A 26,314-nucleotide genomic window follows, 5' to 3' on the forward strand; every position below is an offset into this window, starting at 1 on the left:
GAGCAGCGCTGCGTGCAGGCACCAGTAGTACTCGTGGTCGGTTCGTCGTGAGGCGCTTCGCTGCGGTTTGTAAACGGCCGTTTGTAAGCCGGCGCCGGGCCGGGAAGGGGGCGAACCGCGGTGTCCGGGCGCGGTGCTCGCGTCCCCGTCCCCTCCACCCGGCGCCCATTAAAGCCAGCGCCGCCACTCGCCCGCCGCTGCCGCCTCGTTTGCGCCGCCCGACGGGAGAGGGGCGGGACCGCGGCGCTCGGGGTGACGCCAGGGCGTCAGGCGCGGCAAGATGGCGCTCAACAGGAACCACTCGCAGGAAGGCGGTGTCGTTATCCCCAATGCCGAGAGGTACCGGGGGAAGCGCGGCCTGTGTGGGACGGGGTGGGAGTCGGGGCTGCTGCGGCCGGCGGAGTGAGGAAGGAGGCAGGCAGCTCGACCCGGCTTGGCCCCCGCCCCGTGTAGTCCCAGTGCTCCCCGACAGCGGGGGATCGGGCCGGAGCAGAAGCCGACAGAGCTGCCCCGTGTTCGCTGCCGGCCCGTAGTGCCTCGCCAGCGGGCGTGCTGCGTGGAGAGCTGCTGTCACCAGTAAAACACAAGGAATTGCCTGCTTGCTTCCTTTCTTTCTTCTTTTGATGTCATGTGATAAGTTGGCGGTGTCAGAGACCACTTCAGACAGGGGTCTTCATCACTTAGGTTCAAAGTAAGGAAGACTTACGGGAGGCTCGGGCTGATCCGCGCATCGCCGCCCCTCTCTCCCCCGGCCCCTGAAGGCCCAGTGAACAGCCCGACACTCACCCTCACGCAGGGCAGGGATTGACAGACTGGTTCCTCAGGCTCTGGCGTCCCTTTGATCGTGTTCGTGGTGCTCCTGGCATCCAGGCCTTGGCTAAAGAAATCCTAGAAACCAGAGGCCCACTAAAGGCCCGGTCTTGAGGCTGGTAAAAAATAAAAGACACTCCAAAAATATGCTCCAGATAACACTGAGTTTGTAACTGACTGCAGATGTTTCAGTCAGGGCAGTCCTTCGCCATTCAGTGAGATCTTGAACTGGCTTGAGAGTTGGGCAGAGAGGAACCTCATGAGGTTCAACGAGGGCAAGGGCAGAGTCCTGCATCTGGGAAGGAACAACCCCATGCACCAGTACAGGCTGGGGGTCGAACTGCTGAAGAGCAGCTCTGCAGAGAGAGACCTGGGAGTCCTGATTGATAATGAGCTAAATATGAGCCAGCAATGTGCCCTCGTGGCCAAGGAGGCCAATGGCATCCTGGGATGCACCAAGAAGAGTGTGGCCAGCAGGTCAAGGGAGGTTCTTCTCCCCCTCTGCTCTGCCCTGGTGAGGCTTGATCTGGAGTCCTGTGTCCAGTTCTGGGCTCCTCAGCTCAAGAGGGACAGGGAAGTGCTGGAGAGAGTCCAGCACAGGGCCACCAAGATGATCAGGGGACTGGAGCATGTTTGTTATGAGGAAAGACTGTGAGAACTGGGACTGTTCAGCCTGGAGAAGAGGACCTGGAGGGACCTGGTTCACACTATAGGGTCGATGTCAGGAGGATGGGGTGAGACAGTCCTGTAGAGCCTAGAGACAGGGGTAGGGGTAATGGATGTAAGCTGGAACAGAAAAAGTTCCTTAACACAAGGAAAACTTTTTTAGTGTTCAGGTGAGGGAGCCCTGGCACAGGCTACCCAGGGAGGGTGTGAAGTCTCCTGCTCTGGAGGTTTCCAAACATGCCTGGATGTGTTCCTGTGTGACCTGATCTAGGGGAACCTGTTTTAGCAGGGGATTGGATGATTTCTAGAGGTCCCTTCCACCCCCTGCCATTCTGTGATTCTATGATATAGAGCCTTTGCTGGTTTAAAGGAGATCTCTCTATCCTTGATTTCAAGCCATTCTTTGAGGCACTGCGTAGTCATAGGTGCACAGCCCTCCTGTGACAGCCCTGGACGGGCATGCAGGTGCAAACCAGTTCAGCAGCTTAATTACACTTGGTGGTGGCTGCCTGTCATTTGTTTGTGTGAGCAGCTGAGAAGGAGTAAACCTTACGATGACTACACAGAAATTCTTCCCAATGAGGCAAACTGAAGTGAAACGCTGCTACAGGACATGAATGAGGAAGTGTTCTGGTAGTATGCAAGCTATTGAGGAGTTGGGTTTATTTAGCTTAGAAGAAATATTTCCACTTTGCATCTTGGAAGTGGAAAGAAGCTCTGCTGCCTCATCAGTCTGTCCCTATCAGCCAGTCTGAAAACCTGCATGTAGCTCAACTGTCAAGATGTGTCCCAGTAGAATTCCTTGGTCATATTATTTGTTTGGGGTTTTTTCCTCATTAAAGCTAGAGTTTTTAATGTCTTCCTCCTTGGTTAGTAGTGTTTTTCAAACACATCTGTACTGTTAGGTTTTTCTGTTCCCTGAAGAGCACAAGACCTGAAACTACAGGGGTTTTGGTTGTTTTACCATGTGATGGCCCTGCTGATTCCTCCTTTCCCCCAATAATTTTGCAATTTCCTGACTTGATCTGGTTTCTACAGAGATCAGTATGCTGGTCAGAATGCGTAAGGATTACTTTAGATCCAGCCTCTTCAGGCTTGTGTTGGGTTTGGCTTTTGTGTTCTTTTTTTCTGTGCTCTCAAACCATAAACAACCTCGTTTTCTGCTGCCATTGTAACACACTGCAAGCTTGTCACCCCCCAAGGTGACAGATTTTCTTACCATGTTGAAGATCTGCCCTGTAGATTCCATGACATATGCTTTCTCAGGTTGACTCTTATTTTTCCTGAAAATATATTGAGCTTTTCAGGTGCCTCCATATCCCTGTCCCTCCAGCCTTCACAGTTACCCACCTGGCTTCCTATCATCAGGAAAGTCCGCTAATGTTCCTGTAGATATCCAACAATAATAACTTTATTGCTGCTGTTACTGGCTGCTTCCTTTGTTCTTCAGCATGGCTGCTGGTTGTTACAAATATTTACTTAAATCATGTGAATCAGGGTCAGCAGGGAGAGCATCAGCAAAACAACATGTGGGCGTGGTGTTACAGCAATGCTGGTCTGCTCTGGGTTTGAGCCTGGACCTGGAGAGAGAGGCTTGCTCTGAGATGATACCCTGGCTTCAAGGGGGTGGTTTCAGACACCTCAACCCTTCTTGTGGTCTGACCTTTGGGCTGAGGCTCTTCTCACATGGAATTCCTCAGCATGATGATTTTTGAAGATGGAAGGAGAAGTTGTCATCTGAAGCTTCCTTTTGTGGAGGGGTCGTCACAAGTGAGAGGGTGAAGAATTCTTCTGCTCTCCAAAAATCATCCCTCTCTACTCAAAGGACAAAGAGCAGGGCTCGCGTCAGAACCGAGTCTTCAGGGATGCTGTACCCCTCCCTGTGCGGTGTGTGTCAAAGTTGTTGCTGAGTTTGTCTCTCCAATTTGTCCCATTTCCTCCTGTAGTGTTCTCAAACAGTGTAAAGACGTGGAGCTCTCCTTCAGTGATGTGACAGGCAAGCCCGAAGCCTTCAAAGGCACCAAGAAAGGGATGCTGTATCTCACCCCTTACAGGGTAAGTCTGATGCCAGGAGGGCTGCTTCCTTCTCAGGGGCTCTTGTAGACTTTAGACCACAAACCTGGTTGGTGACAGAAGCAGTGATTTTTGTCACTGAGGGTACTAGGTAGGAGATGGGAAGGTGGAAAGAGGATAGTTTGTGCCCATGTCACAATCCCAATTCCCTACAAAGGCACATGGAAAAATCGCTGTCTAGAGAATATATTTCATATAACATGTCAGTATTACCTTCTTTGAAAACTCCCATAGCTTGTCCTTAAAAATCAGAACAACAGAACCCTGTAAATGTCTGTATTTGAAGGGCCCAGTTCTTCTGCAACGTACATGCTTTGGGCTCGGGAGCCACATACCATCACATCTGTTTGGGATCCCACAATATCAAAGCTGTGAAATCCCACAGTGTTTACTGACATTGGGAGCTAAGCTATCCTCTTTGGGGGTGCTGCTACACCTAGAATTCCATGACCACCCTTTATATCGAATTCAAATAACTCAGAGGCCTTCCCTCCTCTCTTGCAGATGATCTTTGTGTCAAAGGGCAAGGATCCTATGCTGTCTTTCATGATGCCCTTTTATTTGGTGAAAGGATGCTCAGTTGAGCAGCCTGTTTTCTCTGCCAATTACATCAAAGGACAGATTCAGGCCGAGGCAGGAGGTACGTGTCCATGCTTTGTGAACTGAACTCTTCTTGAGCATCACAAGTCCTTTTATCTTCTGGGGAACGTCAGACAGCCAGCTGAGGTGCACAGGAAAGACAAAGAGAGTAGCTACAGCAGTGTAGCTAACATGTCCACACAGAGGTAACCCATCTGCTGGACTTTTAGGCCTTGCTTCTGTGTTACTTTCTGCCCCCAAAGCTGATAGCTGACTTTCACTGGAAGGAGGATTTTTGTTTAATCCTCTGGCTTCTGTCATGCTGTGTATGTCACATTTACAGGGTTTCCTCCCGTGCTTAGTTTCTCCTGCCTTTGACCAGGAAGGCTGGGTAGGGGACCAAGTTACCATTGCTATAGACAGAATTAGCAAGTACTTCTGTTTTCTTAGTCAAACTTGATTCTGTTGTGTGCATTTTGGATGCTGCTGTATGTCACTGATGTTCCCAGTTTGGTGATGAAACTGATGGTAAGACTTCCAGTCACGGTCATGACCAGACATGAGGAATTGCAGAAGATAAAGGAGGATTAAAAACAAGGCTTCTGGTTCAAGTTTCTTCTCTCTTCAGCCCTGGAATTAGTTTATGTAGGTTTTGATGGCATCTGGAGAGATACTGCTTTTCCTTTTGTCATGGTTTAACCCCAGCCAGCAACTAAGCACGATGCAGCTGCTCACTCACTGCTCTCCCTCACCATGGGCAGGAGAATCAGGAGGTGAGAGGGAAGTAAAATCTGTGGTTTGAGATAAGATCAGTTTAATAACTAAAATAAAATACAATATTTTCAACAAAAAGAAATATCCTCAAAAAAGAGAAGGATAAAACCCAAGAAAAGGCAAGTGCTGCCCAATGCAGTCGCTCACCACCTGCTGACTGATGCCCAAGCAGCGATCGGCCCTTCCCCATCATCTCCCTCCAGTTCATACACTGAACGTGATGGTCTGTGATACGGAATAGCCCTGTGGCTACTTCGGGTCAGTCATCCTGGCCGTGCTTCCTCCTACATTCCTGTGCTCTTGGCAGAGCACGGGAAACTGAAAAGCCCTTCACTTAGGAGAAGCACTACTTAGCAACAACCTATACTAAATGTGTGTTATCAATGTGATTCTCTAAACCCAAAACACAGCCCTGTAGCAGCTCCTAGAAAGAAAATTAGCTGTAGCCTAGGTGCAACCAGGATGTTTTCTGTTGATAACAATGTTTGAAAGTGACTGCATGCTCTGGGGATTGTGGATCAGCTCACATTTTCAAGCTGAAATCACTCTAAGAAGGTTTTAAAGAGGTGAATCTCCATGGCAGTGACTTTATCCACGGTGAATTGTATTTCTGTACTTCTACTTTGTCCCCAGGAGACTGTTTCTACTTTTACTAACTTCATTGTAAGACAAGGGATATCAATCTTATGATTTTATTTTAATTTAAATGACCTCTTTTATTTTTCCAAAGCACCAAAAAAACAAAGCACCACCACAAAAGCCCCTACAAAACAAAGCACTCTTTCTTATCTTGCAATATTGTTGCCTACTTGATTTTTTTCTCTCTCTGGAAAATTACAGTTACACCTAAACACTTATAATCTGTCTGAGCTCCTGTGGGTCAAAGAGATTTCAAAATGTTGCATTTGGTTTCAGTCCTAGCATGAGTTACAGATCCTGATCTGTGGTCCACTGAGGTCAGCAAGGAAGTTTCATTTGAGGGCTTTCAGTTAAAATCCTCAGTGGATTAAGTGTTCTTTCTGTACACTGCATTCATTGTTAAATTCTGTTAAACCCTTCAGGAGAGAACAAAGCAACTTAGTATCTAGAGTGGGCTGCTTCTATGTAACTAGAATCATATGAGGATCATATTTTAAAGGGTGAAGAACTAAATTCCTCATCTTCTTGAGGTTCAGGGGACATCTGATAGCAACACCATGATTCTTTCTTCCTGCTAACAAGATGCAAAATAGTTTTGAAGTAAGAAGAAAACCAAAATGGGAGTGTTAACTGTTTTGCTGTCCTGACCGCTACTGAGTTTCAGTTCTAATTCTTTCTCCCTTAGGTGGCTGGGAAGGGCAGGCGACATTTAAACTGACTTTCAACAGTGGAGGAGCCATTGAGTTTGGACAGCTGATGCTCAAAGCTGCCTCTAACGGTAAGGGATCTCCAGAGCCTGCAGCTCCCTCGTGGCTGGCTCAGCTAGTTGGAGAACAGTGCTCTTTTTGAACTTGTAGGGAAGAAGGGTACCTACCCTATGCACTCTTCCACAGCAATGCATGGGGTTGGTTTTTTTTCTCTTTCCAGGGGAACTTTTGTTTTCCCTTCCAATCTTTTTTTTCTTTATTTCATCTTAGTGCTTTGTGCAAACAGAATATTCTGGAGTCTGTGCTTTTGAGGTGGAACAGTTCTGACCTCAGAACCTCATTTATTCCTCCTGGAATGAAGTAGAAATACGATGGTGAAAATGCACTTTTTTGCTGATTAAAAGAAGTTTTTGGAGAAACTTTTTTTTATAAGAAAGTTTAAAGAGAAGAAAACTCCACCCTACTGGAACTTAGAATGGTCTTTCCTTCCAGCATTGGGAGCTCTGTGGTGCAGCTGGCTCCCCCCAGCTGGTGTTTCTCTTTTAGAACATGTAGTGAGGAGATTTAAGGCTTCTGAAGCTCAGTACTGTGTCAGGGCTGCAGAGTAAATTCAGATGATGGGAAATGGTGTTGCACAAACAAGGCTGTTTTCCTTTGGTTCTAAATGTTTCGTTGTAACAAAAGGATGTCTGTCTTACTAAAGCTATTCTCCTTAGCTTCCAGTGGAGTTCCTCTCCAGACCCCTGGCTATGGCTATACACCCATGCCCGGGGGGTACGCGCCGGCGCCTGGGGGCTACGCGGCTCCTCCACCACCCAACGGGCCGTATCCTTACCCACCACCTCCCATGAGTGCCTATGGACCTGCCCCACAGCCCATGGGATATCCATATGCCCAGACTCCAGGTATGGAAGTTGTGCAATGAGAATTGGCAGGGTGTGTTGGCTGTTAGTGCTAAAGAAATGCCAGCGGTGCGCTGGGGCTTGCTGTAGGTTTGTCTCTGTCGAGGATTCTTCTCCTTGCAAAAATCTATCGTGTGCTGTTGATCACACCCCTGTGTCTCTCTACTTACAGCTGGATGGGAGGTGAAAATGTGGTGTGTAAATTTTGCTATTGCTTGCCAGAGCATTGGTGCCTGCCTAGTGTGACAAACATTAGCAAAACGTCAAATCCCTGCTGTCTGCAGGCCCTGCCAAGCCCTTGGAGCTTCCCAGAGCTGCTGTGCTGCTGGGCCTGTGAGCTCTCCTCCCTGCTGTCCCATTGCCACAGTCCAAAGCAGCCACCTGGTGTGATCTTTTTCAGGTATTTACCCACCACTTCCAAACATGACCCCAGCGTATGTGCCGCCTCCTCCCCCCTACTACGGGCCATCTCCTGCAGGACCCTCGGCCCCCTCCGCACCCCCAGGGATGCCAGGTAAATAGCACTGGGGGGATGACAGGCTCTGGGTGCCACTGGGGCCTTGGATTGTGGGTGATGGTGTGGGCACAGCATGAGATGGGGAAGCTGCTGTTGGTGGAGCTCAAAGTCTTCTTGATCTGTTATTAGAGGTAACAAGTTGTGGCGTAGCTGCTCGGCTCTGTGCCACACAGCCTCCAGTCAGCTCCAGCCAGCCTGCAGCTCTCCAGAGCTGCTCTGAATTCAAACCCAACCTGCTGCAGTTTCTCATGGCTCTTTGGACTTCCTCTAAAGAGCTATGGCTGGCATGAAGGCTCTGGGACTTGGGCCACTGCCTAAGGCATGTAAGATGGCTTCTTTCCTTTCTAGGAGGCAGTCAGGTCATGGAGGCCACTTCCAGTGTGTATTACAACCCTGCCAACCCCCACAACGTGTACATGCCCATGGTGAGTACCATGCCTGTGGGCTGCCTGTGCCTGCTCCCTCTCCTGTCACTAGAACGGGCAGTTTGCTCTCCTAGCAGAGTCTAATGTGTTGCTATGTTGAACATGCACAGAGTGTCCCTTTTCCTGGGAGGGAGGCATGGATGATGTTGGTCCCATGAAGAAGGCTTGTTAAATCCTTGGTTAGAAAAGAAGGGGGGGCCTTATGATTCAGCCATTCAGTACTCATCTCGTTCTTGAAGGCACAACAAATTTGCATGAACACAGAGAACACACAGAGCTCTCTGCTTCTGTTGGGCCTGAAAGTGGGGAGAGTTAAAGAAGAGCAGGTCTCTTAAGGCTGAGAGCATGTGGGTTTCTCTCTCATGGTTTTTTTCTGGGCTGTGTGGAGAGGAGGACGTCTGTCACTGTTCAGTCAGCAGACACTGTAAGTAGGCTGTAGCCTATGTTTGGTACATGCCAGCCAGCCTGCTTCTGCCCTCACTGCCTCTGCAGCTCTGTGGCAGGCTGCAGAGAGACAGAGCAGCAAAGCTGCCTCTCAGCCCAGGGAATCAGTGCTACAACTGCAACACAGGCAAAGCCCTGGAAGTGAGAGGGCGATGGCAATTACAACAGATTAACTGGTCTGTTTGTGATTAAACCATTCATTGCCCGGTTATGAGGAGACCTTCGCTAGAAACTGATACTGGAGAACAACAGTGTGATGAAATGACAGCTTAAAACACAGCACCTGGCTCTGATGGGAGCTCACTGCAGAGCAGTCATTTCTTTTAAGCCAAGCCTGGGAACACCTGGCACGAGAGCAGCATAAAACGAGCTGGGTCGTTGACTGTACTCTGTCTCCTTCCAGGATCAGCCACCTCCTTATGAAACTCCTGCAGATAAGAAGAACAACTAACAGAAGGAAATTGCAACCAGCCTCCCACACTCTCTTTCCCTGAGGACAACTTGGCTGTTACAACCCCTCGGGTTAGCGTATCTCTAGGCCTCTTTTTATGTATACAGTATATATGTAGTGCTGGGCAGCTGAGCACCTGCTCTCCTTAAACATTAAGCCACTGGAATAACAATAATACAAGGTGGAACAACAGCACTTTCCTGCTTATTTGCTTTATCTCCCAGGGTCGAAGCACTAACCTTTTGCTCTGCCATTGGACAGAGGAAAGAGATGGACTTCTTAAACCACCAGTAGATCACATCACTAACCTAGGACTAAAATACAAAGGCCATGGGACCTTGGAGTAGTAGTACTTGGAGTGACAAACTTTTGGTTTCTTCTGAAGCACCATCCAAAGGGAAAGGGTACAGAGAGCCACGAGATTCCTTGCATAGACCCTTGGGTGCCCTAGAAAGGTGTTAAATTCCCTTAAATTCACGCACAGCTCAGCGTGAGATGGGACTCTGGAAATCCTGTGTTGTGCTGGAAGCGTGTGCTTCATGTCCTGGACTAACACTCATGTGCTGAACTTGGGAAGTGCACCCTGAGAGACACAAAGCGTTTGGCTGTGTGAGAGGGAAGGAGCCGGGCCCCAGCCAGCCCACCTTTGGAATGGAATGGAAAAGCCAACAAGGGTGCGCTGCAGGCTGGGAGCTGGTGCTGGCAGGCACAGCTCAGCCTCCCTTTCACTCTCTTGAAGTAGATCCCACATCTATGCTCTGAGCATGTGTCGAGCAGCCACTCTGCAAGTGTGATGGAGTCGAGTGCTGCAGAGGAGGCTGCTGGCCTGGGAGCAAAAGATGTCACCTTAGGAAGGTGGCTTGGTGTCAGCCTTGTCAGGAGATGGACCCCACAGCCCTGGCTCCTGCTGTGGGCTGGCTCCATGGGGGGAAACTGCCTTCCAGCTTTGCCTTGTGCTGCTGCAGCTGGCACCTGTGTGCCTGTGTCTGAGTGGCGTGGAGGCTGCGATACCAGAGCTGGGCTGCCCTCAGATGGGAACTGCTGCCTGCTGGGTGTCTTACACTCAGCTCTCTCACCGAGAGTGGCTGCTCAGCCACCACCTTTCCTTCTTCCTTAGGACGTAGTGCCATTAAACCTGATCTGAAGAGTGTCTCTTGTCTGGTGGAGACCCTTGTGGTCCTTTACTAATGGGGCAGTTGTGCTTCTTCCTGCAGCCTCCCTGCCTTCACAGTGAGGGGGAGGGAATGTTTTCCCTCTTGCTTCCCTGTGTGCCAGGGCTCTCCTGGAAGTCTGGTTTGCAAAACTTGCAGGTGTGAATTCCTAAAGCAGCACTGCATGGGAGGAAGTGAATTTCCTTATCTATAAACACCTTGTAAGTCTGAGTTAACGAGATATTCTATAACTCTGTATTTAAAATTCAGCCATGAATGTTTGTAACTTTTTGAATTGCACTTTAATACAGGAGAGTTGATACTTTTAGCTGCCTCTTCACTGTTGTGGTGTTGACCTTCTTTCTTGCCTACTGCACCCAAGGCTGAAATATATGCCAGCCACTGGTGGTGTGTTTTGAGGGCAGCTGTGGGCCAGTCCTCCTTTATCCCTGGTGTGTGGCTGAGCTGGGTCAGGAATCAGGTAACTGCGGTGAGAGAAGAAGGTGGGGAAAGCCTCCCAGCTGGGAAGAGTAGAAGGCTGGTTTGTGCCTTTGCTCTCACCCAGATATCTTGGACCAGCACCCGTTTTTGTCCTCAGGCCAGGCACAGTGCTGCATTTAGCAGGGGCTGTGTCACTACCCTGCTGCTTGCTATGGCTGTATTCAGAGCAGCTCTCTTATATGTACACTTACTGGCAGAGAGAATGCTTTTAAGAGAAACTCCTTGCTAGCCATTTTCTTTTTCCAGTGAGACAAAAATAAATACATAGTAAAGGAAATTGGTACTTAACTGTGGACTATAAAATCCCCCTGTGCCAAGAAAAGCTGTTGCCCTGCTGAACATGAGGTAACTCCTACAAAGCCTTCTCTTGCTCTGCATCAGTCCAGTCTCTGACAGGAAGCCTGTTCTGTTTCTTAGCCTAGTTGTTCCTGGTTTGAGGTAATAGCCCTGTGATCCTACATTAACCGAGGAGCTAGAAGTAGCAACACTGAATAAACATGAAACAGAGCTTGTGACCCACTTCCCCTTTATTTCAATTAATTTGTCTCAATCACTTCCCAAGACCAAAGCCAGCTCCTGTATACAGACATGGAGTGTGCTCCTTCCTCATTAGCACAGCAAGCATCATGATCACTATCATGCTACTGCACAGAGCAAGTCTCTGGTAGCAGCCAGGGTGAGCCCTTTGGTCCTGCAGGAAGCAGTGGGCGGGTGACCAGGGACCCTCCAGCATCTGAGTACAAGGGACACTTTTTTGCCTAATCTAAACCACGGTATTTCCCCTCCTCTGAGGTTTAATCTTGTGCCTGTCTCACTGGGCTGCAGTCCCAAGAGGTCGCCTTCATGAATGCTGCACCCCTCTCGGGGCCAGTCAGAGTGGGCCATGTCTTACCAAAACATTCAGTAGTGTGTGCGCTGTACAAAGGTGAAGCAGTTGAGAGCTTCAGAGTGTCCTGCCGCTCCCAGTTTATTAGTGCAGGCTCCTCCCCAGGATGGAGCTGCTGCTGTAGCTGCCTGTGGGAGGAGGAGGAGGAGGAGCCTTCGCCTGAGAAACGCTGAGTGTTGAGCTTGCAGGAGGAGGGCCTGAGCCGCCTTTTAGTAGGAATTTCCTGCTAGAGCAAGAACAGGAAGTAATTTGCAACTTGGAGGCACCTGGGACTACCTCCCCACTCAAAAGACGACCTCAACTGAGCACTGGCATCTTGCTGACATCACTCCTGCACAACACACTACAGCTCTGTGGGTTTTTTGGTACTGTACCACAGCAAAGCTTTTGGGGCTGTGCGTAACCAACAGAGGCTTTCTTTGCTGTCAACTGATACCAGATAAGCTTTAACATGATGCATGCTAGGCTAGAGTACTGCTGGCCTCCAGATCCTGGCAGCAGGACCCAACCTGCAAGTAGAGGCTCTCTGCACAGCACCATTGTGCCTTCAGGAGCTCCTGGACCCGGGGAGGGTGCATGGGAAGGGCTCAGCCCTGTTGCCAGCCCCTTAATTCTAAGCCAAGCTGATTACAGCAAAAGGAGGGTGATAGGTCTGATCCTTGAGGCTAATGCTACCACAGATTTGTGGGGATGGGGGTGAGGGTGTCAAGCATCTAATGCCTTCCTACAGGTAGCTCCATGAGCCTCTGCAGAAGTGGAAGCAGTGAAGCGCTGAGGTGTGAGCACAGACACACTCCAGTAGCAGCAGGACTCTGCTTGGACAGCATCTTCCACCTGAGGAGCTCAAAGGGCTTTGCAACCACGGAGCAATGACGTCGCACACCCCCTTAGGAGGTGGGTAATGAGAATTCCTGCTTTCCACAGCCTAAGTGAGCATCACCAAGCTGGTACCAGAGGAACAGTCATTGCCCAGCATTGCTGAGCACACCAGAGAAAGGCACTTGTGCAGTGAAGAGCCAGGTGCCTCAGGGCCTTGCAGCTCACCCTGGTCCTGACACACACCCCCATCCACTGAGCCCCGTCACAGGAGGACTGGGGTGAAACCCTGTCCGGGGGCTTCCTGTCTGACGAGGTGCCAGGGCTGCGCCGGGGACACCGTGGGACACAGATACCACATCACCACCCCCGAGGGGTTAATAACAACTGAGAAGCTGTCTCCGGTCCTTAAGCCACTGATGATCTTCCCGCTGTACACGTCTTGTACCTGGAAGAAAGAGACGGTGGCTACCAGGATTTAAACGGAGCTTTCACCTTGAGGTGCAGCTGTGGTCACTGACGTGGCACAGTAGGACAGGGCACAGCAGAGGGCAACAAGGAGGGCATCTGCCCCTTTGTCCTCGAGGCAGGGAATGGGACTCCTTCTCCCACCAAAAATGCACAGGCTGTCAGAGGGGGGAACCGAAAGAGGGGGATCCAGGTGCCGCGGGGCTCACCTCATACACGGCGTCCTCAGGGAAGTGCAGCTTGGCCAGGCTGGTGGTGTAGCGGAAGGGCATGTCCGTCCTGCGGCTGAAGAAGACGAGGGCGCTGGCGGCCTGGGACAGCGGGCGCAGGAACACCTCGATGTGGGACTTCTCCTGGGTGTGGGGACGGGTGGGTGAGGCAGAGCTGCTGGGACCAGCACTGACCGCTAACTTCTGACCTTACCCTGCGGGGCTGTTAGGCCAGCAGGTTCCCAGCTCCCACAGTTCTCCTGCTCACGTTTCTCTGCTTTGCTTCACTCTCCCTCCTTATGACGCCCCTTGCTGCTCCTGTCTGCTGTCCCAAACGCGTTTGCCGTCCCCCTAACCTTGACAATCCTGCGGCCCTGGATTCCCAGGGGGTCCTGGTTGATCTGGATCATCAGGCGGTTCTGCAGGATCTCCTTGGCGCTTGAGGAGATGGCGCGGAGGTCCGTGGACATGAGGAGCGGAGCTGCCATAATAGTCCACAAGGCCATTTGGGAGCGTGACTGCTCGTAGCTAAGGCCAAAGTTTCCAATGATGAGCTGGAGATGAGAGGCAGAAAAGGGTTAAAAACTTGCTGGGAGGGAGCACAAATGGGAAACCTCACTCCTCCAAAAAGATCCCACTTAGCCTTCAGCACACAGACACCCTCACTAACACCCTTCACACTCACTAACACTCGTTGTGAGGGGAAGAAAGAAAATGTGTGAGGGGTTCATTGCAACCACAGGCTCTTCCCACAGCCTAGCCAAGGGTCAACGTGAGCTTTGCCTCTTTGACACAACGTGGCTCCTGCCCCGCCCCTAGAAGAGGATCCCTGGAGACTCCCATCCCCAGGCAGGGTCAGCACACCCACTACCCAGACGCACCATGTCCGGGTCATTCCAGTGGCCGGGGCCAGCTGCTGGCTGCAGCACGTCCTGGTTTGCAAAGAACCAGTCCAGGATGGAAAGCACACTGTTCCAGGAGTCCTGGATGTCATCATAGTTCCGCCACAGGTTGCAGATCTCTGCCAGTAAGGTGTAGTTCACCTGCAGAGCAGCACAAGGTCAGGCAGGAGGGAGAAAGGACACGGTCTGTAAGGCGGGGGAGAAGGGGCAGCCAGACTTGTTGAGAGCTGCAGCATCCAGAAAGCGTGCAAAAGGGAGAGGGATGTGGAGAAGGACAACATCAAGTAATAAAGCAGGACGGAGTCATATCCAAGTATGACTGGGCACATCTCATGATAGGACATTTGGCAAAGCAACTACAGAGGCCTTGGGGAAACACGAACAGCTGCAAGAATGAGAGCAGCTCAGAATTGTCTTGGAAAGTGAAAGAGGAAATAAACAAATGTAGTAAATTCTCAAGAAACATGATTAAGATAAACATCTTTTTTTCAAGCACTTAAACCAGACAAGACCCATCTCAGAAAAACAGACTGTCAGCATCAACCCCGCACCAGCTGAGTGAGGCAGAGAGGACACACCTCAGGGCCTTCTTCCTGCAAACTCCCATCACCTAGCCATGCTGGGAACCCCAAGTGTCCCCAGACGCCTGGCAGGGAGGCTGCGTCCCCTCTGGGGACCTCCAGCCTGTCCTGCCAGAGGCAGAGCACTAAGTGGGGTGTAGCACTCCCAGACATGGGTGACATGGGAAACAGCCTCTGGATGTGACAAACCCTCACCTTGGGGGGGAGGCCCCCCTGGTATGCCGGCCAGCTGCAGGAGTAGACGATGGGGCGGCCTGTGGCATTCAAGGCCCTCGCCATTTCTGGGTAGCCTTAGGGAGAGAAGATGACAACTGGTGAAGGGGGACAGCTGGCAGCAGGCTGTGCCTCAGCCTGCCTGGCATGGGGGACCCCAGGCTAGCCTGGCCTCCTGCTTTACACCAGCTCTAGGGCACCCAAACTAGTGCAACAGGAGACATGAGGGAAGAACTGTCTGGACAACTGTGTCTGTGGATGAAAAGCTGCACCGACCAAAGCAGCGAGGGGAGCAACACTAGGTAGCCAGGGAGCCTTTACCCTTTGCCTGCTCCTCTCCCGATGAGTAGCATCCATCCAGCTTCAGCATGTCCACACCCCACTCTGCAAAGGTCTGGGCGTCCTGCTTCACAAGGTCCAGCGTGGTGCCTGGGTAGCCCCCGCAGGTGAAGGTGCCCAAGTCACCGTAAATGCCCAGCTTCAGGCCCCGGGCATGGACCTGTGAGGAAAGGAGAGCTGCAAGGAGCAGACAGCGCAAGTCCAAGGTGCCTGCCAGGGACTGGGCTCCTCCATCCCGTCCCAGCACTCTCCCCACGGTGGCATGGGACACAGAGATCCCCACCATCCCCAGCGGGCACTCACATAGTCAGCCAGAGCCTTTATCCCCCTGGGAAACCTCTCGGGGTCAGGCACCAGCCGTCCGGCCGCGTCCCGCTGCTTGGCAGACCAGCAGTCGTCGATGTTGATGTACTCGTAGCCCATTTCCCTCCAGCCATCCTCCGCCAGACGGTCGGCCATCTCCATGAAGAGTGTCTCACTGCAGGTCGGGGGAGGTGGGGATGTGACACGCTCAGACCCTGTGACCTCCGTGCCTCACCAGCTGAAGTAGCCAGTGGGGCTATGGGGCTAACTGAGGGCACTGCAGGGCTGGCTGGGGCCTGGCAGGAGGGTCTATAGGGCACCCGTTTCCTGAACTCAGTGAGAAGAGTTTCCTCGACATTCTGCAGAGCTCAGCCATATCGCTCGGCCCCCGGCTCCCAGCCCCCACACACCACGCTCCGCGGGATCCCACCGCTGCAGGGCTCGCCCCAGGGACACCGACAGTAACCCGAGGTCCGACCCCACTATCCACCTTCTCCTGCCCCGGCATCGCCCGTCCACCTACTCAGGCGAAATCCCGGACACGGGGAGCACACAGGACAAGCCTCCCTTGCAGGGACGGGTGCCGAGCCCCTGCGGTAAGGGGCAGTGGGAGGGGGATGCCGCGCTGAGTCCCTCCCTGGCACGGAGCTCTGGCGGGGGCAGGGAAAGGAGGCATCTCCCCGCCCCGCTGACCTGATGCAGTTGTGGGGGTCCGTCCGGCAGTCCACGTTGCAGCGGAACCTCTCCCAGGCCAGCCAGCCCATCGGGGGGGTGAGCGCCAGCCCGTTCTCCAGGGCCACGGAGGGCAGGGGCAGTGCCAAAGCCAAGGCCAGGGCCAGCCCGCTCAGCACCGCGGCCCCCATAGCTGCCGCCGCGGCTCGGCGCCCGGCTCCCCGCTCCGGCCCGGCCCCGCTCACATGATGCCGCCCGCGTCACCTGACCGCCCGCCGCCGCCTCCCGCCCGCCCAGCCGCCGGGGGCAGCCCCGGCACCGCCCGCGTCTCCTGCTGCGCCCCCTTCGGCATGGCCCCCCCGCCGCCGTTACACCCCGTCGGTATCGCGGCCGGCTGCTGCTGCGCCCCGACAGTGACCCTGGGAGGAGGGGGGGAGGCTCTGGGTTTCCCCCGAGGCGTGACCCCGCGGGTGCCCGCTGAGGCGCCGGGCGGAGCTCGCTGCGGCACGAAGCTGCCCCGGCCCCGCGGCTGCCCCCGCCCCCGGGGCGGTGCTGCCGGCGCGGCGGGAGGGCCCCGGCGGCCGCAGGAGCCGTCCCCCGGCCCCCCGGCCGGCCCTCGGCCGCCCCGCGCTGCCGAGCCGCGCCGGGACCGCCGTCCAGCAGGAAGGGCACGAGGTGAGCCGGGCCGGGCCGGGCCGCACCGTCCCGGCGGCGGCGGGGCGGGAGCGGGCGGCGGGAGCGGGCTGGGGCCGCGGCGGTCCGCGGGCGGACGGCTGAGACGCCGAGGCGCACACAAAGGCGCTCAAGCCCCGTGGCACAGGCACGGAGCCCAGCGCGGCACAGGCACGGGAGCCGCGGGACCCCGGCAGTCCCCTCACCCCGGGGCTGGCGTGGGCCACCCGGGCCACGCTCTGGCCGAGTATGCGGGGCTGGGAATCCTCAGGGTGCCGCGCCGAGGGCGAAGCATCCCCAGGGAACGGCGTGCCCGTATGTCTGCTGGCATTTGTGTCCGTTTTCCAACTGGGGTCCGTGCCCCTTCGCCCTCAAGCCCGGCCCCGTAAGCCCTGATGAGGGAGAAGGGCTCGCAGGGGGATACCGGAGGTCGCTGAGCAGTGGGGAGCTTTCCCCACCCGGATCTGGCCGGGGAGTAGCGGCTGCGGTTTGTTTTCTTCTGCATATTTCTCTATGCGGATTAATATTTTTAGCGGCTGGACAACCATTTGTAGCTGTAGATTCACTGTGCCCTTCCCTCTGTGGAACCCGCCACCTCCCCGAGCCGTCTGCCACAGGGCCTCTGCAGATCGGCTTCTGCAACAGCTCTTTGGGTTGTTGTGTTTGGGTTTTCTTAATAAAACAAAAACAAACCCAAGGGAGCCAAAAAACCATCTCACACAAATGCTGGCCTAAACTAGGATGAGGCTCGGGCTTTGAACCCAGTGGAAATGCAGCCTGCCTATGGTGCCTGGCCCTGGCTTTTTGGGGTAGGAGCAATACAGCTTTTGGTTCTTTCTGTCCCAAGCTGTTCTGGTTTGTGACCCTCTCTGCCACCTTTCCTTCAAACAGCGATGGGGCTCAGCATGGTGAAGCTTCAGAGGCCCTCAGCAAGGGAACAGCCTGCCCAAGGAAGACAGCAAGGAGTTGTGGTCTGACCCACGCAGCCGGTACGGCACCTTGGGCCCCGGTACTGGGGCTGGGACTAGGGCTGGGGTTGCTGCTGCCACCGGGAGGGCTGCTGGGGACAGGTGGTCCTGTCTGGAGAAGGGGAGCAGGGAGAAGGGGCTCAAATGGAGGTCTCGGAGCTCTTGGGTCTGAGAACAGCCTCTTTTTCCTGCCCTATAACAGAGAGAGTGAAATGAATGCCTCGCAGGCACAGAGGCAAAGTTCTTTGATGTGCCCCATAAAAAAAACCAGCAAAGTAGGTCACTCGTGGCATAAGAAATGAAGCAGCGGTGTTGTCATCCCTGGAGAAGACAGGTGCCTGGGTGGTGGGGCTCTGGTGATGACCTCCTCTCTGCGGCAGCGAGGAGCCAGCCTGCTTTGCAGGGCTACTTGCTGGGTTAGACACTGTCCTGCATCACTGGCTGCTGGTGCTGGGGCTGCTTTTCCTCGCAGCTGGGTCTGGGCAGGGTCAGGCATCTCCTGCTGGGGCAGGTGAGATAGTCCTCCCTCTGAGCTGACTTCTTCCTCCTCTCTTCCCCTGCTCCTAGGCAGAACAATGAAGCTGAACGAGCGGAGCGTGGCCCACTACGCCACCTGCGACTCACCCGCCGACCACACCGGCTTCCTCCGCAAGCGGGTGGAGCGGCACCACCACCATGCCCATCACCACCATGCCACTTCCTACCAGCGCCGCTGGTTTGTCCTCAAGGGCAACCTCCTCTTCTACTTCGAGGAGCGGGAGAGCCGGGAGCCCATGGGGCTGGTGGTGCTGGAGGGCTGCACCGTGGAGCTGTGCGAGGCCGCCGAGGAGTTCGCCTTCGCCATCCGCTTCGACGACGCCGGCGCCAGGGCTTACATTCTGGTGGCTGATGGGCAGGCTGCCATGGAGGCCTGGGTGAAGGCACTGTCACGGGCCAGCTTCGACTACATGCGGCTGGTGGTGAGGGAGTTGGAGAAGCAGCTGGAGGAGGCCTGCAAGAGCTTGGCCGCTTGCCGCAAGTCTCCGCGAAGGTCCTCCTCCTCCTCTGGCAGGAAGAGGCACCTCTCCAATCCCGCCTTGCTGCCCCTCCAGGAGAAGCCCACCGTCCTGGAGAACGGTTACTCCACGTGGGGTAGTGGTGGGGGCACCCTCGGGGGTGCTGCCTGCCCTGACCGTGACGGGGGCCACACGAAACCTCCGCCCCTGCCTCCGCGTCGGCGCTCAGCCGCCAGCAACGCCACGGGCTGCCTGGCGCCCGGTGTCCCGCCTGCGGTGCCAGAGAACCTGGTGCCACTGGACACAGCCTGCTTCTCCAAGCTGCACAGCTGGTATGGGCAGGAGATCGCGGTGCTGAGGCGGGAGTGGCAGGAGAGGCAGAAGAGGGGACACCCCTGACCTGGGGCCCAGACATGAGCCACCGGCCAGACGCTGCCCGGCAGCCTATCTCCCACACGGGACGAGTGACACGAGGGACTTTGCTTGCCTCCTGCTCTGGTTAGTGCCCGAGTTTGGGATTGGTGTGTGGTTCATAGGGTGTGTGGGAGGGACCTAGGTTCTTTCCCTAGCCCTCACATTTCATTTCCATGAGGCCTTACACAGCTGGTGAGTCTGTAGCACCAGGGGAGCCACCCTTCAAGCTCTCCTCCGCTGGGGATCCAAGATGTGGAAGGGTCCCAAACCAGCGCATACGCAGCGAACCACTCACCCAGCGGGCCTGGCCCCTTGCCATTGCGGCACAGCGGATGCTCTGCGTGCTTCGTCGGCCTCCTCTCCTTCACCACTCCTGGCTTTTTGTTTGGTTTTGTTTCTCAGAGTGGAAGTTTGCACAGGTCAGTGTTTATTATTGGCTGTGGTCTAACGCCAAAGTCCTTTTGCCTTCCCCCCACCCCCTGCCGCAGATAAGGCTGGGCTCTTACGACATGCCTCCGGGCCACTGGCCCTGGCGGGTGCCTTGTGCCCCTCTCACCACAGGACAGACACATGGGAGCCACCACGGCTGCGGCTGGCCCAGCAGCCAGGGCGATGGGCACTGAGCTCCTGCGTCCTCATTTCCTTTTTTCACTTCCATCTGCACTAACCCTCCTCCCTGCTAAATCCCCCAGGATGCAGATTTTACAGTCTTTGCATCTGTCTCTTTGGGTGCCTGAGCTTGGAACTGAATTAGAGACACTGAGCCTGGCCCGAAGCAACAACGAGGACCAGGAGTTCCCCAGGGCTGCCGATCTGGACTCTGTCTAGCGTGTTAATATCTCCAGCTCAAGCCTTCCCTGTTCCAAAACGGGGACACTAAAGCCTCTTTGCCTTGCCAGGGGTGAATTTCTCAGCCTCTGCACAGACCGTAGCTCAAGCAAAGTGCCATATAGGGCTTAGGCAGCTCATTGGGCAGCGTGCCCAAGACGGTGTCCGGAGCTGCACTCTTGCAGGGCCTCTCTCACTGCCGTGGCTCTGCCCAGCTCCTGGCAGAGCCATGCACTCAAAGGAGAGGCTGTGGAGGAGCAGGGAGGAGAAGAGGGCTGGTCCCAGCAGGAGAAGTGAAGGTGTGGGAGTAAGTTACAGGTAGCACTGACTGTACATCAGCAGTGTCCGGGCATGCCTCTCTAGTGTCAAAGCCATATCACTGCCTCCTACCAAAGCCAGCACCAGCCTGCTGGTGTTTCCCTCCGGCTTCCTGTCAGCGTCACTCGGCTGATCTCCGTGGCACATCCCATCCTGCCAGCGGGAGAGGAGGGCTGTGTGGAGACACGCCTGACACCGCCACAGAAACTTGTCCTTCATAGGTCAGAACCCGTGGCTAAGCGGCAGACGCTGCGAGTAGGTGGGTGCCAAGTCCAGGGACTGGAGCACCCTAGAGAGGAGGTTTATAAATCTGCCTCATCCTTTTGGCAAGGGCTGTTCTTCAGAGCAGAAGCAGTCTTGTGCTTCCCGTGCAAGAGCGTTAAACCTGTTTTTATTGCCCTGTTTTATTAAGGAGCCTTACTAGGAAAGAAAGAGGCCATTTCAGGTCATGGCTGGTAGGAACCTCTTTGCCTTTCTGGAGTTAAACTTGCTCAGCTTGATACTTTGCAATAGCCACTAGAGATTGCCAATGCAGAAATCAAATTACTTCCATTAACTCGTGGTGCCTTTGAAAATATATCCCTGGTAGTGCTGGATGATGAGCTTCTGGCCTCCTGCCTAATTATGGCTCTGTGGTATATTAAAGGAAATCAGGCTTTACATCACATCTTAAAAGCAGGACTTTGGGCAGTGGGAGCATAACCTTCCTATACGAGTGACCCAATCCAGTCCTCTCCAGCTCATGCCTGTGCTTCTTCACAGTTAAGGAGCTTCAAGTCTGAGAGTTTGTTCTGCTTTTTAAGTGAGAACTCTTCAAAAAAAAAGGCAGGTGTCCACCGGCCAGGGCTCTTCTCAGTAGCACAGCTGGCTGGACTTGTGGGCCAGCTCTACCTCCTTTCCCGCTGCTTCAATAGTTCAGTGCTGCAGCATTCCCAGCTGGGAACCCGGCCCCTTCCCCATGCCAGGGGATGGCAACCAGGGCATTGCAATACCTGGTGCCTCCTCGCCCTGAGCATGTGAGTATTCTGGGGCTGAGATGACATTTGGCAAGCATTTTTCTGTGGGGTTTTTTTATAAACAGTAATACTGAGAGAGGAATATTCCCTGGTGTCTCAGACCTACATAAGGCAGTTTGACAGTAAAGATTTAACTTCTAAATAAATCAAAATACAATGCTGGCTCCAGCATGAGACCCAAGAATCAGGAGTGACTTGAAAGATAAATTAACAAAGCCAGTTCTGTCAGAACTGGAACTGAAAGTGTTATTCATTTAAGGGCAGTTTCACTTTTAAGCAGCTTAGTTTGTTTTAACAAGCCAGGATTGTGCTAGTAACACTACTAAAGAGCTTATATTTAATTCTTTAATCTGTTCCATTCAAATGGCACAATTTCCACGCTACCTGCCTTTGCCTTAGCGCATATCCCCAGCTGAATCCTAAACCCTGCAAATGAGGAGCTGTGCTCTGCTTTCTGTCTGACAGCTTTTGGAGCAATTTGGTGGTGTATTGTGCAGCGCCGAGGAGGAAACGACTGTGTCCTGGGCCTTTGCTGCATCCTCAAACCGCCAGGTGCACTGCTTTCAGAGCCTCCTCACCATCCTGCTCACATAGCAGGGATGGCCCCTTTGTGAGGAAGAAGAGCCATCATTGGAGACAGGCCTAAATTTGTATGGATGTGCCTTTTTTTTTAATGCCCATTGCCACTTGCTTCATTAGGCTGGAAGCCCCCCGAGTGCTCTGCCCCCTCCTCTGAGACAGCAAAATAAGGCTGATTGCCACACACTGCTTTTTCTCCAGTCATTCAGGTTTGGACTGTTTGACCTCCTGCCTTTGCTTTCCCTTATTGTTTCTTAAAAATAGAAAATGTCTGGGCAGCACAAACCAGATTGCCTAGCAAAGGGGGAGCTGAGTACTAAAGCTGAATGGCAACTTTTCTCCCAAGTACTGAAATCAAACGTGCTTCTAAGAGTTTTCTTGGGCGGAATAACACAAAAGTGAGGAGAGAAAAATGCTTGAATCGGAATGCTTGAATTTAAAAGGGGAGGGAGATTCTGACATGGCCTTTGCAAGCCGTGCCAAGAAGAGCTCCCTATCCTGTTAAAACAGTTGATTGACTCTTTCCATTTTTCTGAGACTTTGGGATTTCAGACTCAGGCCCTTAACATGTTGTTTTATTGATCTTTTATAACTGTGATGATGCTTTCCACTGAATCCAGGTCCTAGTGGTACGAGTAACCTAAAAGATTTTACCCACAGGTACCACTAGCCATTTGGTGGATATTCACCACCATGGTCAGGCATTTTCTGTTACAGTAGCAACCGCATTAATAATTTGGGGGTGGGTCACCCTGCAATCTTACCTCTCTCAGCTGCCTTTGCAGAGAAACTTAATTACCACATTCTTCCCGGGGAATGTGGGAGCTTCCTGCATCAGGAGCATCGTTCACTTCAGTCTGCACAATCACCAGGCAACACGACGAGCAACCTGCAGAAACAATCCCATCTTTTCAAGTGCTTATACTTTAGGTAGATGACGTGGTGAATCACAGAACGGTTAAGGTTGGAAGGGACCTCTAGAGATCATCCCGTCCAGCCCCCTGCAAAAACAGGTTCACCTCGATTAGATCACACAGGAACGAGCCCAGGAGGGTTTGGAAACCTCCAGAGCAGGAGACTCCACACCCTCCCTGGGCAGCCTGGGCCAGGGTTTCCTCACCCTTATTTTAAGGGGCGGTTTTGCATGCGCCGTTTGTTTTACACGCGAGTCTTGTGTAATGCTTTTCGAAACACTGTTACCGTTTGTATCTTATGCCGCCGGGACGAATAAACGGTTGTGGTTTGTAGCCCGTGTGCTGCCCGTGGAGATGCGAACCCCTGCGGCAGCACCCGGCGGTTCCCGCCCGGCCCGTGCCGAGGGCTCTCGGACTGGTTCTCTGCCGAGCCTTACTGGGCCGTTTGGCGAGGCCCAGACCTCTTTTCCCCGCTGGCTGCTCCCTGTGCGGAGCTGGCGGCCCGCTGAGCCCCGGACCCGCCCCGCGCCGGCGCAGCGGCCAGCTCGTCACCCCCCCCCGCAACCGCCCCGAGCCTCGCGAGAGCCGGGGTTGGCGCCGGGGCCGGGCCGTTGCGGGAGCATGGCAGCGGCAGGCGGGCGGCTCGTGGCAGCGACCGCGGCGCGGTCGGGGCGGCTGGGCTGGGGCGGGCCGCGCCGCGCCCCGGCCGTGGCGCTGGTGCCCTCCCGGAGCGCCACGGTCACCCGCAGCGGGGCCATTTTGCCCAAGCCCGTTAAGGTGAGCGAGGGGCGAGCGGGCTGGGGGGGCGGCAGCCAATCGCGGCGTGACGGACGGCGGCGGCGGCCAATCGGCGCGGCGGCGCGTGGTGCGGGCGGGGCTGAGTGACGGGGCCTAAGCTAATGAACGGGGCCTGGGGGCGGGGCGGAAGCGGCCGCCGGCCGAGAGTGAGGGAGCGGCCCTCAGGGGCCGGGCGGGCCGGTGCGGCCCCGGCGGCGGGCCTCCCCCTGCCGTACCCAGCCGTGTCTCCTCGGCCGCCGCTCTCCATTCCTAAACCGCTAGCGTGCCCTGCCCCGAGCTTCCCCCCGGGATCTCGCTCACCCCGTCGTGGCCGGCGCTAGGCGCGGCAGAGCGTCGTGCCCGCTGCCTCCCGGGCCCGCGCCGCGCCCGCGAGGCCGGGGAGAGGGAGCTTCAACCAAAGTGCAACCTGCTGGTAAAGATCCATCCTTTCCAATCGACTCCGTGCAGACACCCTTTGGCCTCCTCAGAGTATTCAGCGTCGTGATCCCTTTCCTGTATGTTGGGACTCAGATCAGTAAGAACTTCGCAGCCCTACTTGAAGAACATGATATCTTTGTTCCAGAGGATGATGACGACGATGATTAAAGGGTATGTCATTAAGATAAGCAGCAATCTAACTGCTTGTGCTTCCTGTTTGGGTTGGGGCAGGGAGGAGAATCTCAGACTAGGGGGAAAATGCAGACAGCAACAGCTTGAAAGATGCACTTTATGTTAAACACACGGACACAGTGTTGCCTCTGGCTATGAACTTTTCTCTTCTGTAATATTGGAGTAAGCCAGACTGGTAGCTGAATGTGAAATCTTTACAACATACGGTTGTCAGAGATCGGAATAAACTGATGGTGTTTGAGATCTTGTCATTTCAATCAGAAAGAAACTGTAGTAAGTGAGGGTATATACTGGAGAACGAAAAGAGGGACTTCAGTATCACTGCATTGCATGTCCAAAGAGGAGCAACAAAGTTGGTGAAGGGTCTAGAGCACAAGCCCTACAAAGAGCAGCTGAGGGGTTGTTCAGCCTGGAGAGAAGGAAGCTGGGAGGAGACCTTCTCACTCATTCAGCCTTTCAGGAGATTGTACTGAAGTGGGCATGAGTCTCTTGTCCAGACTAACAAGTGATAGGACAACAGGAAACTGCCTGAAGTTGCACCAGGGGAGGTTTAGTTTGGATATTAAGAAAAAATTTCTTCACCAAAAGGGTTGCCAAGCACCAGAACAGGCTGCCCAGGGAAGTGGTTGAGTCACTAGCCCTAGAGGTATTTAAAAAGGTGTATAGAAATGTGGATCTTAACAATATGGTTTAGGAGTAGACTTGGCCATGTTAGGTTTGCAGTTGCACTTGATGATCTTAAGGGTCTTTTCTGACCTAAATGATTCTGTGATTGTGTTCTACATGTTTGTTTTGTTAGTCACAAAATGACTACTTTAAAAGAAAATCACTTATTATATTACATTCTGATATAGAGGTGAACAATTTAAGAGAATCCCGGAAACCATCAGGACAAATTGTCTGGTGGATGTTACAATGATCTCTGGAGTAGCTGGAGCTGGATGGTGAATTATTTCTGCTGTTCCTTTATCTGCAGTGCACTACACTGTCCACCATTTTATGTTACTTGAGTTTGTGTGTATTTGATTCATTAGAGAACAAAGAAGCTGTTTCAAAGAAGGTATAAATAGTGTTGCTTTATAATCAGTTTTGTGGATGTATTCCATTTGATAAAGGGACTGTCCAACATGCACTATGCAGCCAAAAACTATTAGAAGACCGTAAAGACTGCAATGGCCCATTACAAACTCCTTGTGTGTAAAACCTCACCTTGTGTGGTTCAAGGAGAGGGTGTGGGCTGGAGCTCAGTACAGTGTATCTGAAGAGTAACAGCTTATTATTCTGTTTGCAGAACTGTAATGGAAGAACAGAAGGGAGAAAACCATTGACAAGGCAATGGTTCCACCATCTGTCACCTGTTTTTTCTCCTGCCTAAATGGGATATGGGGGGGGCTCTGTATCCCCTTTGCCAGTGAGTGTCCTGCGCATGTCTCTGATGGAAAGCTATAGATCAGAGTTGAAGGAAGTGCTTGATAGGGCCTGCATCCTTGCACACACACACACACACGCTCACCTCATCAAAGGCTGCTTGGGATTCCTTTCGTTAGCAATATGGGAAACAATTAAAGATCAAGAGGTTGCGATGTACGACTTTGGCGTCATGTTTTTATAGAGTGCCTGCCTGGGTCCTAGCATTTGTCTTTAACATTTGCACCTCTATGTCTGCTCCTATAAGAAGACTCACGTTTGTTTCCTCTTACCAGCCCTTTCTGTCATTCAGCACCAATCTGTGGTACACGACAGCCCCATTAACGAAGGGAGTGCATATTGACACTGGCACTGCAGTTCCGATTGTGCTGACTTAGAGCCTAGCAAGGGATTCTGATGGAGACTGCAGTATTTGTTTCACCTGACTGAGGATTAAATACAGTATTAGCAGAGTTTTGACTAAACTTTGGTAAAGGGTTAAGGTCACAAGTGGCAAATCGACTCGCTGATATGTTTTATAGCATTTAATCTCTGAACACTCGGGCTCCAAGTACCTGGTAATTCCCATGGTAGCTCAGTACTACCTTCTGTATGAGTCCTAATATATTTATCTTCTTAACTGCGTAAGAATTTAAACTCTTGTTTTCATAGAAGAAGAGTTTCTTGTTGCAATTCAATCCTTGCATAATAGACTTGAAAGGTCTCTGCTGCTGGGGCATGTGTAGTATACCTTCAGTCACATCAGGC

The 26,314-nt window shown here is 53.3% G+C and overlaps 4 protein-coding genes across 4 annotated transcripts; 3 read left to right on the forward strand and 1 right to left on the reverse strand.

Moving 5' to 3' along the window:
• Positions 1–232: 232 nt before the first annotated feature.
• Positions 233–10,466, forward strand: WBP2NL (WBP2 N-terminal like). The gene is made up of 8 exons (XM_062013457.1): positions 233–339; positions 3,423–3,531; positions 4,054–4,189; positions 6,227–6,319; positions 6,965–7,153; positions 7,551–7,664; positions 8,016–8,092; positions 8,940–10,466. Exons 1-8 carry the CDS (start codon positions 281–283, stop codon positions 8,985–8,987), a joined length of 825 nt encoding a protein of 274 aa, XP_061869441.1. The 5' UTR covers positions 233–280; the 3' UTR covers positions 8,988–10,466.
• Positions 10,467–11,148: 682 nt separating this feature from the next.
• On the reverse strand, positions 11,149–16,287 carry NAGA (alpha-N-acetylgalactosaminidase). The gene is made up of 8 exons (XM_062013442.1): positions 16,050–16,287; positions 15,357–15,531; positions 15,036–15,213; positions 14,697–14,791; positions 13,900–14,061; positions 13,375–13,572; positions 13,019–13,162; positions 11,149–12,789 (listed from the first exon to the last, which is right to left on the reverse strand). The coding sequence occupies exons 1-8, from the start codon at positions 16,217–16,219 to the stop codon at positions 12,607–12,609; spliced, it is 1,305 nt and encodes a 434-aa protein (XP_061869426.1). The 5' UTR covers positions 16,220–16,287; the 3' UTR covers positions 11,149–12,606.
• Positions 16,288–16,614: 327 nt separating this feature from the next.
• On the forward strand, positions 16,615–23,065 carry PHETA2 (PH domain containing endocytic trafficking adaptor 2). Its single transcript, XM_062013471.1, has 3 exons — positions 16,615–16,703; positions 17,592–17,689; positions 18,236–23,065. Exon 3 carries the CDS (start codon positions 18,244–18,246, stop codon positions 19,060–19,062), a length of 819 nt encoding a protein of 272 aa, XP_061869455.1. The 5' UTR covers positions 16,615–16,703; positions 17,592–17,689; positions 18,236–18,243; the 3' UTR covers positions 19,063–23,065.
• Positions 23,066–23,325: 260 nt separating this feature from the next.
• SMDT1 (single-pass membrane protein with aspartate rich tail 1) lies at positions 23,326–25,726 on the forward strand. Its single transcript, XM_061998811.1, has 3 exons — positions 23,326–23,509; positions 23,978–24,118; positions 25,431–25,726. Exons 1-2 carry the CDS (start codon positions 23,354–23,356, stop codon positions 24,113–24,115), a joined length of 294 nt encoding a protein of 97 aa, XP_061854795.1. The 5' UTR covers positions 23,326–23,353; the 3' UTR covers positions 24,116–24,118; positions 25,431–25,726.
• The last annotated feature ends 588 nt before the right edge of the window (positions 25,727–26,314 follow it).

Source organism: Colius striatus, chromosome 1 (assembly GCF_028858725.1).
Source record: "Colius striatus isolate bColStr4 chromosome 1, bColStr4.1.hap1, whole genome shotgun sequence".
NCBI lineage: Eukaryota > Metazoa > Chordata > Aves > Coliiformes > Coliidae > Colius > Colius striatus.

Bases quoted from the DNA above. Each gene is read 5' to 3' on its own strand.
- WBP2NL (XM_062013457.1), top strand. From the start codon at position 281: ATGGCGCTCAACAGGAACCACTCGCAGGAAGGCGGTGTCGTTATCCCC. The intron at 7,154-7,550 runs GTATGGAAGTTG...GATCTTTTTCAG, and splicing joins TCCATATGCCCAGACTCCAG to GTATTTACCCACCACTTCCA. The intron at 8,093-8,939 runs GTGAGTACCATG...GTCTCCTTCCAG, and splicing joins ACAACGTGTACATGCCCATG to GATCAGCCACCTCCTTATGA.
- NAGA (XM_062013442.1), bottom strand. From the start codon at position 16,219: ATGGGGGCCGCGGTGCTGAGCGGGCTGGCCCTGGCCTTGGCTTTGGCA. The intron at 13,573-13,899 runs GTGCGTCTGGGT...TCTCATCTCCAG, and splicing joins ACTGGAATGACCCGGACATG to CTCATCATTGGAAACTTTGG. The intron at 12,790-13,018 runs GTGAGCCCCGCG...TCTTTCTTCCAG, and splicing joins CTGAGGACGCCGTGTATGAG to GTACAAGACGTGTACAGCGG.
- PHETA2 (XM_062013471.1), top strand. From the start codon at position 18,244: ATGAAGCTGAACGAGCGGAGCGTGGCCCACTACGCCACCTGCGACTCA.
- SMDT1 (XM_061998811.1), top strand. From the start codon at position 23,354: ATGGCAGCGGCAGGCGGGCGGCTCGTGGCAGCGACCGCGGCGCGGTCG. The intron at 23,510-23,977 runs GTGAGCGAGGGG...GACTCCGTGCAG, and splicing joins TTTTGCCCAAGCCCGTTAAG to ACACCCTTTGGCCTCCTCAG.